Here is a 17,146-nt window from a genome sequence, read left to right on the forward strand (position 1 = left end):
CTCATACTCATCCCAAATCTCAAAATGCCACCTGCAACCAGGAAATAGCAGCTCTGGCAGACAAACAAAATATGCAGATAATATGTAAAAGTTCAAAGACTACACTATAGCAAGCAATTTTAATGATTTTTTTAAAAAACAAAGACCAATTTTGAGTTAGATTGTAATCTGCAAGTTAGTTTTCTAGGCACCAACTCAGCAACAATATAGGATTTCCCACAGCAAGCAAGCTCATACAAGATTGCAGAAGCATACTTTAGATATATGAGACAAAGAAGACAGAACTATTGTGTTGCTAAACTGGACTTCCTTAAGATTTGAAGAATTCATTTTAATCCCCGAGATGGAATAATATTTTACAATATTGGAAGATTTCAGTAAATGTTAAAAAAAATTAAAAAAAAAACCAAATAAAATAATTAAGCGACATGCAGTTGAAGAGTTATGAGCAGCTTCCACTTTTCAGCAGGCAGGCAGTTAAATTATTAGTTTTTGCAAGACCCCATTATAATCCACCAAGAAGCCCAAAGCCCCCACCCCTGCCCCAGCTCTTCCTGCCCCCACCTCACCTCTTCCCACCCATTTCCATCCCCTTCCCCAAGCGTGCCCCATCCTCGCTCTTCCCCCTCCCCCAGCAGCACCTCCTGCACGCCATGGAACAGCTGATCGCTGTGGGTGGGAAGCACTGGGAGGGAGAGGGAGGAGTTGATCGGTGGAGCCACCAGCGGAGGGGAGGCAAGGGGGGGAGGAGGGGAGTTGGCTGTTGATGAGTGCCCACTAATTTTTTTGCATGGTTCCTATGCAATAGCTATGCCCTGAGACCCCCCAGAAATCTCCAATAAAATCATGGGGGGTGGAATAAAAAAAAAAAGACAGACTTGACAATCCGGATAGTTCTAAGCTAAAAGTAGTTGTTATTGGGGCACTGGATAAGGTACACCACATGTTGGGATAGGCATGTGTGGAATCCAGGGATCTTGAAAGATGTGTTGTGGGGGGGTGTTGATCATTGCAGCAGTGGAGCTATGTCTGCAGGTTTTGCATCTGCTCTTCCGGCAGGATCTGGTGCTGCTTTGAGAGTTGGTGTGTCCTGGTCTGTGGGGAGCTCGTGTCTTATGATAAGCTTAGAGAGATTGGGGAAGGGAGGTGTTTGAAGGTCAGAAGTGGGGGTCTAGGAAAGATTTATTTCCTGAACTAAATGCCCCAACAACTATGTGGGTAAAACCAGACAATTCTTCGCTCTCAAATGTACTCACACAGGAAAATGATAAAAGACAAGAACACCCTATTACCTGTTGGCGAACGCTTATCACACAGCGATCACTCAACATCGGACCCATCAGTCCTCACCTTCAAAGGAAACCGGCACAACACTTTCAAAATATGAGCCTGGGAGCTTAAATTCATTACTCTGCTCGACACTAAAAATCAGGGACTGAACAGACACACTAGACCAGTGGTCTCCAACCTTTTTACGCAAAAGATCACTTTTTGAATTTCAGATCAACCCAGGATCTACTCTGCCCCTTCCCTGAGGCCCCACCCACTCCATCGCTCACTGTCCCCCACCCTCACTCACTTTCAATGGGCTGGGGCAGGGGGTTTGTGTGTGTGTGTGTGGGGGGGGGTGCAGGCTCTGGGCTGAAGGGCAGGTGGTTGGAGTGTGGGAGGGAGCTCCGGGCTGAGCCTGGGACAGGAGGTTGGGGTGCAGGAGTGAGGGGTGCAAGCTCTGGGAGGGAGTTTGGGTGCAGGAGGGAGCTCTGGGCTGGTGCAGGGTGTTGGGCTGTAGGAGAGGGTGAGGGGTCCAGGCTCTGGGAGTTTGGTGCAGGCGAAGGCTGTGGGCTGGTCCAGGTGATTGGGGTGCAGGAAAGGGTGTGGGCTCTGGGAGGGAATTTGGATGAGGGTGCGGGCTCTGGGCTGGGGTGCGGGAGTGGGTGCGAGGTGCAGGCTCCGGCCAGGAGGCACTTACTACAGCTGGCTCCTGGTTGGCGGCACAGCGGGGCTCAGGCAGTTTGCTTGCCTGCCCTGGCCCCACACAGCCCCCAGAAGTGGCCGGCTGCAGGCATATCTCTGCAGCCCCTGGGGGGGACAGAGGCAGTCCATCTCCGTGCGCTGTCTGCGCCCACAGGCACTGCCCCAGTTCCTGGCCAATGGCACTGCCGAGCTGGTGCTCGGGGCGGGGGCAGCGCATGGAGCCCCGTGTTCCCCCCGCCTAGGAGCCAGACCTGCTGCTGGCCACTTCTGGGGTGCAGTGAGGTGTCAGAACAGGTAGGAACTAGCCTGCCTTAGCTGGGCAGCACTGCCGACGGGACTTTTTAATGGTCCGGTTGGCGGTGCTGAACAGAGCCACCACAACCCAGTGCCTTACATTCCACGAGCCAGTACTGGGTCGTGACTCTCAGTTTGAAAACCACTGGAATAAAAGACTTTACCTCACCCTCCTGGCCTCTCCAGTATCCCGAGTCCAACATGGCCACAAATACACTATATAAGTTAAAAAAACAAAAAACAAAACAAAAAAACAAAACAAAAAAACCCCCACAACCCTAGAAAACGTAAGATAAAAAATCCCAAATTATTCCTTCACTCTTTAAAATGGGTCTTTTTAAACCAATAAAATGTAAGTACCTCCTATTTTAGCTTACCACCATTAAGAATACTTGCAAGTTACACACTGAAATCTTCAGTATTTCATTACAAAAGTTGCTTCCTTTTGTTTGTGATGCGATATCTAACTTGCCTCTTTAATTAGGAAACTGGGTTTTTCCTTTTGGGGGGGGGCAATCTGGTACACAAACCCAGTTTTGCGAGCAGCTGCGAACAGGTAACATTCCGAAGTATTATTTGACCTTTGGGTGGTTTCCAATTTATGAAGTCCAGCTGCATTCCATTGCCAAGATTATCTCAGGAGTTGACAAGCCATGCAGCCGTTAAACAGACATGATTTTAGTGAGCTAAAAACATTTAATAACTCTATATCCTCACTAAAATAGAGGTATCCTTGCAGTTTGTGAGAAACCTTTTAATAATCTACAATATTGCAGTCTGAGGGTCTTTTTTGAATGGGTGAATAAAGAATGTCCGCTTCAACTATAGTTAAACATAGCATGAACTCACTACTTCTTGAGTAGAAAGGCAGGACCACAGCATGCCAGCTCAAATGCAGCCACTCCAGATTGAAAGCTGGAATCCTTAACCAGACCTTCTTGATCCCAGGACTGTGTGCATAGGAGCTATCCAATCCAGGCAGGTTCAAGAGGGAGCTCTGTTCTATCCTTAGCGGAATGCTGCCATGGCAAACACTTCCAGGCTTCAGTGAGAAGTTATAGGGCTGTTCCTACAGACAGTTCATTTTCTGAGCTCTCTGACTGGTTGGGAAAATGTAGGTTATAGAAACAACAAGGAGTCCGGTGGCACCTTAAAGACTAACAGATTTATGTGAGCATAAGCTTTCATAGGTAAAAACCCCACTTCTTCAGATGCATGGAGTGAAAATTACAGATGCAGACATAAATATATTGGCACAAGAAGAGAAGGGAGTTACACTGTGATAAATGGCAACATATGAAGAGTTCTCTGAACGTAGCAATTCCATAACAGTGCCTCGGGTCAAGTTCAGAATGGATATGTTTTATATACACAACTGTAGCAAGAGGAGAGGGGATGGCCCTGGAAGTTCAACCTGGGAGGAACACATAAAAGTAAGATTAATATTACCTAACAAAAATATATAGATTTCTATTGGGGTACCTTTCTTTTAAAGCAGCGCTGTCTGTATCTCAGGTGTCACATGTAAACCCTTGTATAGGTAGATTTAGCCTGCTTGAGGTATTTATGTGAGGTATTTACATTAAATACTTGGTTTCTGTAGAACTGAATATTCATTTTAAAAAACTGCTTGCTCTCATAGTTGTGAAGAAAACCTTCAAGATGTGACCCAAGTACAGCCAATAAAGGGCTGTCCACCTGATACAAAAAGCCTGAAATAACGACTTAAGAGACAAAGGGTGTGAATTCCTCTGCCCCCTAGGATGTTTACATTTGAAGGGTAATTACTGGACTTTAATGTCAATGTGAACCATTTCATTAGCAATCATATTAGTAGATGTAATGGGGATAAGGATGAGTGTGAAGCACAGAGGACTAGAATTTGGTGTTGCTGCAGGAAGGAAAATGCAGAGGAAGAACAAGAAAAAAAACAGGGAAGAAGGACGGGAAAGGTAGGAAACAAAGTAAAAATAGTGGTGGTAATTTTTCTCACTGAGCAATGATGAATACAACATATACTGAATACATACATAACAATAGCAGCTGAATACTTAAGCTGTTACTTAAGGGCCACTGTCTACCATTAAATCTTTGACATCAACGGGAGATCCGCCATGCATGGTGGTTAGTGACCGGCACTAAAGTTATGCCCCAGTCCATCAACCATAAAAGTGGGATTTGAGTCTCTCCAAGAGTCTGACACCCTGGATACATGCAGTCTTCCATCATGCATTCAAGAGATAGAAATCAAAGTTTGTATTAAGAAGGCCAGAAAAGTTTACGTAAAAAGTCCATGTGTGATTTTTACATTAAAAATGCAGATATCGTCTACGTCCTGGAAGAGTCCACAGAAGCTGGAGAATAAACTGAATCAGGATGACAAGAAGCTGAATGCTAAACAATGGAGAAGGGATGGAATTTTTAGCCACTATTTAAAGCTCTGGGCCAGAAGGTAAAAAAAGATGCTGGATTCAGGCTATAACTTGCCAACTGTTAATTCCCCCCAGCAAGGTGGGATGTGGAAGACAGTGACTCAGTTGAGGTAAAAACAGCGGAGCCCAGGCCTCTCACACTTTTGAAGGAACAGTGAAGAGTGAAGCAGTGGAAGAGCCACTCAAGCAGGCTCCCTCAACCAACCTTGTGGATTTAATCATTAGAAATCCATTTGGTGTTAATGCTCTATGGCCCAATGGAATCATGCTGCCAGCAGGCCAGCTGCACAAAAGCACAGGGACTCACTGGGTGTCTCCTGTGATCTGCTAGCTTCAAGGGCCAGGCTGTTCTGCAGCAGACGCTACAGTGCCCTAACCCCTCAAAGAACAAGCATGTTGAAGCAACTCTGAGTTTCCTGCTTCTTTGTGATACACAGAAAAGTAAATGGGGCCCTAAGCGATCCCCAAAAGCGCATTTAATATACTTATGCATGATTGGGCTGCAAAGCAGCACGATGTTTAAAGCATAAGCCTCTAAAATATTTCAGAGTTCCATGGGATTTGGCCATATGATGCCCATTAAAGCAAGGGGAATTGGGTTGCTAAATCCCATTCAACTATTTGAGAACATAAAAGGTAGGCCATTAAGTCTTACCATTACAAATGCAGGATGAGCTCAAACTAGGGGCTGTGGGTGGATCTGACGAGGAAAGCACTGTAGGAATGAAAGCCTAAAACCTGATGCGGAGCATGCCTACATGTACAGTATCATGAGGTTTCTTGACCTTTATCATCTTATAGCTAAATCTCACTGAACAAATGCTTTTCTGGAGTGCTTGCTCACTGTAATACACAAATGCAGTTCTTTTAATTAAACTTCTGGTAGGTAAAACTTTTGTAACAAAGTCTTTGTATCAAGATTTGAGGATTTCAGTAACTCAGCCAGAGGTTAGGGGTCTATTACAGGAGAGGGTGGGTGAGAGCCTGTGGCCTGCAATATGCAGGAGGTCAGACTAGATGATCACGCTGGCCCCTTTTGTCCTTAAAGTCTGAGTCTAAATGTAAGTACTGCTCTACATGCTGAACGTTGTTGGACCAACACTGCTTATCAGTTATCTGTGGGACTACTCTGACATATACCATCAATCCTGGCCTTTAAAGAATTTGGACTTAATCACTCCTCATTGTGCTAACTGAGCTCTACAAATATGGTTAATGACTTGGACAGGGCAAGTGAAAATAAGCTTCAGGATACAGAAAGAAAACTCATTTTGTACAATTTCATGCAGCCGAATGATTAGGACTTATAATGCAGGGGTGCAACAAAGTTAATTTTATGGCAGCAGTGAAAAAAGCATGTGAAACCCAAATGTGCAAATGTAAACACAGTGTCTTAAACGTGAATATCACCTTCAAAATATCCCTGGTTACATCTTAAAAACTACAGGAACTGTACCAATGGTGTTACTACAGTCATTAAATTATTTAATGTTATAACATGTGCAGAAGCCAGTTCAAATTTAACTTTGAAAAACTGCATGGGAATGGATTTTTTTTGCACAGCTAAGGTGCAATGGATCACATAAAAGAATGTAATTAGTAAGTTTGTCTGCATTTGTGCAGTACATATTTTGTGATCAGAATGACTGTGGTAGGATCACAGGAATCAATACTTTTCAACTTCACGTGTTTATTTAGAAAGATCTTGGTACAGTGAATATATAAACTCCATAATTAAGATCAAGTTTTATTTACTGTAACTTATAGGGTCCACTAGGATCTCACAGATTCCAACAGCTGGAAGATGTTATAAATCAAAAGAGCCAGAGTTCGGAAAGAATACATTATTACAAAAAATTATCTTAGAATCTGGGTAACCAAGCTATTCCACAGGAAACCAATAAACAATATAACACAGATAATAGACTTTTTCATTATTTTCCAATTCAGAAGTTTACTTAGCTACCAGCACAATAAAATATTAACTCTAGTCCCCTGAGAACAGAAAGAAACACACTGTTTAAAGATGCGTGATACAAATCTTTGATGCGCTGCCAATGTTTCAAAAAGGGGCTCCCATAAAAGTGTTCCCTGTAGCCTGTGATAAACCCTGTGTCCCAGTGGTGTGTGTACTACAGTGAACAGGATGGGGAGAAATCTATTCACTTGAATATAACCAAGAACTAAGGCAGCAAACAAATCATGCCGTACTTTGCTGGAAGTGTTCACATTTTGTTTCTGAAAAATGCATAAACTACAACAGAATTAGAGTATAGTGCTCAATCGTACTGTTTGAAGCACAGGCTCAAGATTTTCGAAATCATTTTTAAAATACCTGATATTTGGTGTAACTGGTCAACCCAAAAGCAAAACATTTGCTCTTCAAAAACTATTTTTTAGTAACCACAGGAGCAAATCATCTCTGTCAGGAACGACAGAGCAGCATCTGCAGAGGGCATGAACTCCATCAAAGGCAGAGGAATGACCATAACGATCCCTTCAATTTGGTGGTGGAATTTTAACAGGGTGCTCCCAGCAGCCTCCTCTATCACATCACTGATACCGATTCTCCAGGAAAGAATAGTATGGAGAGACATTCCTGTTCTACATATTTATTTATCTTGCTAAAACGTATACCTTTGCTGAGTCACTATGACTGGATTGGATTTTCATTTCTGTTTGACCTCCAACCAATGCAATTCTGAGTATGATCTGATGGAGAAATAGGAGAGACTCAAAAATGCCTCCTTAATTCATTCATTCTTTGTCAGGCACAGCATACCAAAATGTATGACTACAAAACTGTAGATGTTTTGACAGCACTTAACGCATTTTTAGTCAACATTTCCACTCACATGAGGTTTTGTTTTTGTGCTGCAAGCGTATTATGCATAACCGCTTCTTCTCATATCTTCCTCATTCACTCAAATATGAAAACAGTTGCTAAAGGAATAATCTAAAAAGGCTTTGGGAACAATAAATTATACTTGAGGTAAATATTGAATAAACTTAGCCGTTGTGAAGCCAGGAAGTTTACGTTCTCATTTCCCCAGGGTGACTCATGCAACATTCAAGACAATTGTGGCTCGCGTGTGACTCAAGGAATTAGACACACATGCAGTTTTAGAGTGTCGAAGCGCTTACCTCTTCTTCTTTGTGATAATGAGAACATCATTGAAGAGGAAGAAGTACACTTGCTGCTTACAGGTCCTTTTAGAGAAGAGTCCAGTGTCTTCCACATATGCTGTTAATTCACCCCTTTTCACTAACCACCGGGAAGAGGAGACCAGTGGAAATGGCTACAAAATAAGAAAAAAACGTTTTAATCATAAGTCACAAGCCTTCTGTGAGACAAAGGAGTATCAGGATCACTTGGAAAAATGCATGAATAAACTCAAAAACATAAAGATAGGCGTACAGGTGTCAAATAGAGACTTCAAGATTCAAAGTAATGTACAATGCAGGAGACACCTGCCAACAGTGGATGCTTTAGAAGTACTGGCTACCTTCACACTACATCTGCTCAAATCAATTAAGAACAAACAGAATCTGGAACTGAGCACACTGTGAAATGGACCTACCAGCATATTTCCACCTAATGCAGAACTAAGTAAATCTCTTCAAAAGGGCAGAAATAAAATGGCATTTAAATATTCCCAGCCCACCGTCTCTCATAAAGCAGAATTCAAGTCACAAACAGAAAAATTTGCCAGATTAGAATACTGCAGTTACTAAAATAGAAGAGGTCTGAAAGTCAGTAAAGTCACAGCAAAGGTTAAAAACCAAAAGCAAATGTATCTGAAAGTCAAAAACCCGTAGCTATCAACTCCTAAACATCAGAAAAAGAACAGTTACTTGCCCTACTACAGTAATGGTGGCTCTTGGAGAGGATGTTGTCAGGTATAGATCTTACAGTAGCGCACATGTGCCCCATGTGCACATGCCCTTTTGCAGAGCAGTCCACTGGAGCCGCACATGCATCCCGTGCCTCCTCATGCTCCTCTATGAGAGCAAAATGGATTGGACTGGCTGCGACTTTCCCTTTGTTCCCTCACAGTTCAAAGCCCACGGTTGCAGAGGACTCTGAAAAGCAGGGATGGAGGGTGGGCGTGGGACCCAAACCGACTGCATCTTATAGCTGCTGTTGGGTAAGTAACCCTTCTTTCTTCTCAAATGTGTGTCAGTATGGATCCCTTTGTAGTTGACAGGCAAGCAGCATCCTCTAAAGAGTGGAAATGATTAGTGAAATAATGATTGCAGCACCGCTCCCATCAACTTGGCATCTGACCTGGCTGCCATTTCAAGGGTGTAATCTTTAATGAAGGTAAGTGAGTTGATCCATGTTGCTGCTTTGCAGATCTCAAATAGCAGCATATTTCTGAAGCTCAAGGATCAAGATACTGCCTGTGCCCTAGTGGAGTACGCCTTGATATTTGGAGGCACAGGGCCATCGGCTATCTGAAAGCAGGCAGAAATACACTGCACGATCTACTCAAAGTCTCTACGATGAGACACATTGGGCTTCTGATGGGCTGAATATAGCCACAAAGAGGTGGGGACATAACCTAAAAGGCTTGATCCTATTAAGGTAATAGAGCAGGGGTAGTCAATTATTTTTTTATCAATATCCAAATTTCTTGCTCAAGGTATAGTCAAGGTCCAGACTCCAGAGCAAATAAAAAAAACGAACAATAATGATCATAAGTAAATAAAAAGATTTCAGGGTCCATTCAAAAGTGTCTGGTGGTCTGGATTTGGCCCGCTGTCCGACTATTGACTACCGCTATAATAGAGCTCGAGACATCCAGAGCCCACAGCTTCTTTTCTCCCAGCATCAAGTGAAGTTTTAGGAAGAACACTGGCAGGTTTACTGACTGATTGACGTTGAATTTGGAGACCACCTTAGGGATGAATTTAAGGTGCAGTCTCGACACAACTTTATCTTTCTAAAAGGCTGTAAAAGGAAATCTGGTTAGAAGGGCTTGGAACTTGCTGACCCCCTCCTTGCAGAGCAACTATAAAAACACATCTTGAGGGTAAAGGGGCGTACCAAGCAATTTGACAGTGGCTCAAAAGGAGGCTCCATATGTTTTGGGAGGATGACATTGAGGTCCCACCTGGGGTTGGGTCTCTAACAGGAGAGTAGTATGCAGAAGGGCTTTGAGGAAAATGGATACTGTTTGATATGAGAAGACTGAGCAAAACTGCACCGGAATGTGACTTGCCAACGTTACTACAAGGTGGACCTTGAGAGTTAAACGCTAGGCCAGTCTGAAGCTCAGCACGTAGTCGAGGACTCTCAATCTCAGGGTCTATACTCAGTCTAGATTGTCAGGTTCTCAATATGGAAAATCTTTTCCATTTAGAGGAGTAGGATTTCCTAGTAATGACTTCCTGCTCTGGATGAGAATTTCTTGAATCTGTATAGAGCTGTGTCTGTCTGTAGCCAACACCCAAGCCATTAAGTGCAATGATTGTGGGTCGTGATGCAATACCTAACCATGATTCTGAGATATTATGACTGGACAGGCTGGGAGATATACTGGAGGCCAGCTGGATATTTGCAATGGGTCTGACAGATAGAACTGCCTTGGCCAGGGAGAAAGCTGTCTAGACAAACATGCTAGTTTGATAAAATTCAGCCTTGGACACTGGAAAGCATGTTTTATTATTTTGTTTGTTACCATACCTGTTTTTTTTTCCCCTCTTACTTAGTATCACTTACATCTATTTTCTTTACTATAAACCATCTCAGTGCTGTTATACTGAAGTAAAGTGTCAGTCCTCAGCTAAACTAACAGGCTGGTGTGTGCACTCTCTCTTTGGAAGCAGCGAACTTAAAAATTTCTGGGAGTGTCCAGTGAGAGGGACTGGACACTGCAGAGAGACATCACTGGAGAACTCTGGAACTGGGGTCCACTGACGGCTATGTGCAAGGCAATGTTAAGACTGGCAGCGTCTCAAGAAGTTAGCTGATGAGGCAGGGAGCTGACACAGATTAAAGCTCCAGCAAAGCTCTCTCTTGTGAGGCAAGGAGGTAACACAGTAGCTTACGGTTCTGGGTGCCCTGAGGAGAGCGTCACCCCAGGTTGTTGCTGGTTCCTGGAACATGCCAAAACAACAGGATTATCCTGATGACACCATGTCCACAGCCTGATGGCTTCTTGGCAGAAAGGGGATAAATTAATGCCTCCTTGTTTGTTTATAACAGTGCACTGAGGAGGGGTTGTTTGTAAAGGTCTCCCCTGAGGAATTCTGCAGAACAGACAGAAATCCTACACAGGCCAAGCTTATGGCCCTGAGCTCCAGGACATTTACACAGTTTCAAGTCATCCTGGGACCAGGTTCCCTGCATCTGCAGATGGTTCAACCTGTCCCTGAGGTGTCTGTGAGGAGTGTTGTTGCCAAGGCAGGGTCACAGCATTCTTCAGCTGCAGCCATGAATTCAGCTACCACAGGACCTGAGGTGGATCTGTGGCTCTTGTTCAAGTGGTGACTAGATAGTGAGTGATCTGCCATAGAATTAGGGACTGCACATGAAGCCTGGCAATTGGAATCACATATGCACATGCTGACAAGTAGCCTACTAGTCCTAAGCAAGCATGTACCATTGTCATCAGATCAGATTTTACGCAATTTGTCACTGATTGAAGAGACTAGAACCTGTCCTCTGGGTGGTAGGCTCTTGCCAACTGAAAGTCTATGACAGAATCCCTATGGGCTATCATCTGTGATGAGTTGAGAGACAATTTCTCAAAGTTCACTAGGAGGCCTAGCGGAGGAAACAGGAAGAGGACATACTCTAGGGCTGTTGCAGTCTCCTGTTGAGACCTGCCTCTGATCAGCCAGTCTTCTAGGTAAGAATAGATGTGAATGCCCTGTCTTCTTAAACATGCTGCTACCACTGCCAGGCATTTTGTGAATACTCCTGATGGCATGGAAAGTACTGGTAATGGGTGGAGCCTATTATGAATCTTAGGTCGCATTGTCACTGCTGTGGCGATGGATCTAGTCACGGTGTTTGAAACATCCATTGCAGCTTAGAGGGCGTTTTAGGCACTTACTGGTCCTCTTCAACGATATCCTTGAATACTTCTCAGGTGGGAGCTTAGATAGAAAGGCCGTTACTTCATCACAATTCAGGAAATTATTATTTGGCCAGAAGGGTCTGACAATTTACACCTGTAGCTGAAAAGAGGTATAGCAGTAGGATTTCTCCCCAAACAGGTTGAACTTTGTTGGGTCCTTGTCCTTTGGGATGCTTTTGCTGGATGTGGATTTCTCCTGCACTACTGAGATGACAAAGAGGTGGGCGTACAAGTACTCAAACTTTTTTTTTTAGGGACTTAATACCATTTTCCCACCCTTTCTGCAGCAGATGGTATAATGGCAGGTGTTTGCCACAGGGCCTGTGCAAGGTACCCATTTGTTGGAAGGCTGATCCTGGGTGGGCCTGACATTGCTAGTACATCAGGTATCAGGTTTATCAGACCCATCAGGAATGATTAAGAGGGCTGACAGCTGAGTGGGAAAATATTCTTCAAGCATGTGAAAGGTTTTCCAGAAAGCACAAGAAGGCACAGGATGCATGCATAGCCCCAACGGACACAGCTGTTCAAAAGACTCCAACCTTGCTTGCATGAGGCGCATGTGCTCCTACACGGGGATCTGTACGGACATCATCATCTCAAAGACTAACATGGAAATACTTGGGCTAAGTCCAAACATCTATGTTAAAAAGGTTTCTGGCTAGGATTTTATTTTCTTTTTATGATAATGAAAATGTCTGATGTATATTTCTATTTCTCCTGTACATAACTTAAAAGTATTAATTTTCTTGGTTCTCCCCCAAGAATAGTTATGAAAATTGTTATAATTCTAGTTACTTGTGTGTATGCTTGTAAACTGCTTGTAAAAACAAAAAAATATACCTAAAGTTTAATGACCCTTATATGAACCAACAGGGGTTCTAGGACTATAATGTATCCTTATAGATGGTTGCAGCAGGAAATCAGCCCCCACCAATTCAACACCCAGCCAGGAGAATATGACACACCTTCTGGGACAAGGGGAATATGGAGAGATTCACTGCTGCAGAGTTTATAAACTCTGCTAGAGAGAAACTCTGACTGCATTCTTGATGTGAAAGCCAGGCCCTATTGAAGTAAATGTCTAAACTCTCATTGTCTTCTGGAGCTTATAAAATCACTGAGCGCGCCAGTCTCAGCCCCTCTTTATGAGACACAGATAATCGCAGAAGACCTAGCGAGAGATGCTGGGGCTGGGACCAGGGAAACCCACTGGGTCAGGGCAGACTGTGGCGCTTATCAATCCTGCCTGTTCATGGTGTCTCTCTTTCTCTAGTCCTAGATGCCAAGGGGTGCCTGAGCATGGTGAATGTGTCTGCTCCTGCACAACTTTAAAGCCCCATGTGAGTCACAGCGAAGTATCCTGAGGTGAGTGCTCATGTAGTCGACCAGAGACCCTGGGAGACTGGTTAAATTCTGATAAAGCTAAAGGTGGGTGGAGGGAGTGTCAAAACTGAGTTTATAATGGAAAGCCAATCAAACTTTAACCATGAGGGAACACACTCTTTCACTAATATCCTTGTGTTTGATGATCACGTGAACCAGAACCAGTACAGGAGGAAAGGAAATCTGAGAGGTCTTTAATCCTCCATTATTGTGGCAGAATCCTAATACCACTAACCATTTCCCATAGTCCATTATGAAATTTTGATTCTGCCCCTCCCTCTGTTATCTCACTGTTCTATCACCACCAGTGACTGATTTTTCAGCTATGGAATTTCTCTGCACCTGAATTTAAACTTTCTTGGCTGCTGCTGAAACCCATTACCTGTCTTGTCATGTTTGACTAATGAAGACAACTGCTTTATTTCATCTCTAGAACACCCCTTTACATGCTCATAAAATATTTCTCCATGCAGCTGTCAGCCCTTGTAATCATTCCTTATGTGTCTTATTTTTCTGGCTTTTAAGTATTTTAGCTGCACTTTCCTGAACTGTCTCCAATTTGTCTGTATTTGTACTGTAATATTATGTCCAAAAGGGAACACAGTATTTCAGCTGTGATCTCACTGGTGCAAGAATTAAAGGGTGAGAATAAATACATCCATAGTTTTAGAGGCAACAACTTTCTTCTTGCATATGAAATATATTACTGCATATGCCTTTTTAATGACAGTAAAATAATAAAATTGTTCACAAAGTGCCCTTCCTGCCTATGCTATACAACATAGAAAAGCCAATATAAAATACAGTAGATGCTGGGCCAGAATCTCTCTCTCCACCCCCCGCCAGCTGCTTTTCACTTAACAAAACTTGCAAGTTCTTGTTCAATGAGGACTTCCCTTTTAAGTGTCCACAATTTTCTATTATCCATTAATTTAATCTCTTTTCTACTATTTTTTCCAAGTCATAAATATACTAAATATTGTTATGCCCTCTTTTAATCTATATATGACACCACATAGATGCTACTCTCCAAGCAGATAATGAACCAAACCCCAATTGCTCTCAGTGGACTAGAGTGTGCAATCAAACTGGTTTTATTTAAATTGAGATTATTCCAATTTACATCCATGCAACAGTACAGAATTAGGTACTGTGTTTGGTTTTCTAACCAGATTTGTAACCAATTTACAATAATTCTAACTAACCCACATTTCTCAATTTTTCCTATAAGAATATCATATAATTCCCTTTATCAATAGCTATCTCACCTTGTCACTGTCACCTCATTGTCACCTTGTTCAAACTCACATCCCATGAAAGGTCTAATTCAGCGGTTCTCAAACTTTTGTACTAGTGACCCCCTTCAGACAACAAGTCTCTGAGTGTGACCCCCCCCCTTATAAATTAAAAACACTTTTTTATATTTAACACTATTATAAAAGCTGGAGGCAAAGCGGGGTTTGAGGTGGAGGCTGACAGCTCGCGACCCCCATGTAATAACCTCAAAACCCCCTGAGGGTTCATGACCCCTAGTTTGAGAACCGCTGGTCTAATTAGTTCAGTACTTGGATATGAAACTCATAAGAAACTCCTCACTGCTGCAGGAGGTATTGAGTTTCATCATTATGAAATCAAAGTAATAAGTTTCCACAGTTTCATAGCAATATTTGGCTTGAAATTTTGGCTCAGTTTGAACCAGAAACTCAGCCCACTCATCCAAAACTCAGGGATCACGAAATCATGTGAATCAAACCTAACATTGCTAAGACAAATGCCGCTTCCCATCTTTCTCCACCAAGTGATCAAGACTCCAATTTCTGTTGGAAGTTGATCCAATTAAATATATTAACTAACCCATTTTCTCTCTTTAATATCCTGGGACTGACACAAATACAACTAAATTAATATCCCAATATCATGTTTTCATAACCATGCAAGCACAGCTCTTGAGTTTCAACAATGGTCTTTGACAGTAGCAGTCACAAAATGCATGCTGCTCCAAATAATTAAATTCTTATTTCTGTCTGCAGGAAAAAAGCCTCTCACTTCCCCAGTACTGTACATGAAATCTCAAACTGAACAACACTGAATAAATATTCTCTAATCTCAACTAAAAATTAAATCTTCAGGATGGGCAAACAGCTGAGTAAGTACATAAAAAGGAAACTAAACCATTTTTGGAGTGGCTTTGGTTATTCAAGCTTCACGAACCAAGTTAGATTGAATGAAACATTGTAGCAATTCTAAGAATGTCATATGGGGGCCTAGAGATTATTTTATAGTTTAAATTATGTGTATTTCTAAGAAAGACAGTCCCAAGATATTCAATTATTTTATACCTAAAAAGGGCTTAACTAAGCTTTTATTTGCTATTAACTCAACATACCTCAAAATTTCTTTCTATGCCAAATAAATTCAGCATATGGTTTCCTAACAGGTTAGATTCCAGAGAACACTTGCTTTGACTTTTAAAAATATTTTTTTCTAACTGTCAAATATATGTAATGCTGAATGCAGAATGTCTTCTTCCTATATACAAGAAACAGGCTCAGCATAATAAAGTGTATTGAAACTATGCCAAGAAAAATCAGCCTTTTACAATCCAACTGGCAAACTCTCAAACCACAGTTAAATTTTAAACCACCAAGGAGTCATGTTTAAGATATACAGAATGGTACTCTAGCAAAAAAGCTAAAGAATAAAAGTTGCTTTTATTCCCATGAAACTGATGAGAGGGGGAAGTTGCAGTATACATTCTAGAAGAGGGTACACTGTAAGAGATTGATCCTTCTGCCTAAATCAAGAACAACAGATTATGGACATCTTTTGTGGTGAAAATAAAGAATATAAGCCATTTACAGTGGCATTTTGAGAGCCTTTTGGCTATAAAAACTCCTAGAAATTACTTAGACTTGAAGGCTCTGGAATGAAAAATCTGAAAAGATGGTCTCCCAAATCTCTTGAGAATATTATCCCAAGGTCGTTAGTGAACTTCATGATCACCTTATAAAGAATTTCTTATTTTGTTTTTGTTATTGTAAGTGAATATTTACACCCTATTTTTCTATTTTTATTGGATATATGTCAATAAAAATGCTGTGGACCCTTTGAAAAGTCTTGCTCCAGAGTCATGAACTTTCCCTAGCCAAGATGGGGGTACAGAAATCCTTTAAAATATACAGACTTTAAAAAAAAAACAATACGCAAAATGGTACATTTTGTCACTGCATTAGTAAGAAGTATTCTTGAGAAATAATGTCATCCCATGGGTATGATATTCCACTTACAAAATGTTGTTTTAAATGAACATTTTTGAGGTACAAAGAAGATTTTTTTCTATATTGTTGATACTTTGAAAATGCCACCAAAAACTTTGTAAATCACATTTGACTCTTGTTCGACAGGCCACTGATAAAGGAAACAAACACCACAATCTGTAACTTTGGTTGTACTCAAAAGATTTGGAAAATATCACTATCATATGCAGCCCTTTTAATAAGTACTAAACTCTAATCATTTTAATGAGTTTAACACAATATGTCAACAGGCAAAACAGCTGTGAATTTAATAATGTCTGATACTTGTTTTTTCCTGCTAAACAATATATATTTTACCACTTTTAAAATATGTTTTAGTTAAATTATTACAGTATTTTTAAAATGCACTGCGCTTCTCATAGTATCTTCTTAGTTTATTGAAAATATCCAAGAGCTGACAAACCCAGAAAAGGTGGGGAGAAAGAAAGAGACAGAGAGAAAAAGACCAATGAACGGTTCTATATATCATCTGTGTTTAAACACTTCTACAGAACTTCATGAGTTAAAGAGACAAGGTGAAATCCTAGCTCCACTGAAGTCAATGGGAATTTTGTCATTAACTTCAACAGGCGGGCAAGGTTTCACTGACAGTGAGACGCCTTCTGTCCGAATATCCTGGTTTTTATGTCAGGTTTCAGAGTAGCAGCCATGTTAG

General features: G+C 41.7%; 1 protein-coding gene across 2 annotated transcripts in view; it reads right to left on the reverse strand.

Moving 5' to 3' along the window:
- ARHGEF26 (Rho guanine nucleotide exchange factor 26) overlaps positions 1-17,146 on the reverse strand; it is a 112,654-nt gene that overhangs the window by 36,305 nt on the left and 59,203 nt on the right. For both annotated transcript variants that reach the window (XM_074963748.1, XM_074963747.1), the window contains exon 11: positions 7,845-7,999. In XM_074963748.1, coding sequence (XP_074819849.1) covers positions 7,845-7,999 — 155 coding nt within the window. The remainder of the gene's footprint in view (positions 1-7,844; positions 8,000-17,146) is intronic.

Source organism: Natator depressus, chromosome 9 (genome assembly GCF_965152275.1).
Source record: "Natator depressus isolate rNatDep1 chromosome 9, rNatDep2.hap1, whole genome shotgun sequence".
Taxonomy (NCBI): domain Eukaryota; kingdom Metazoa; phylum Chordata; order Testudines; family Cheloniidae; genus Natator; species Natator depressus.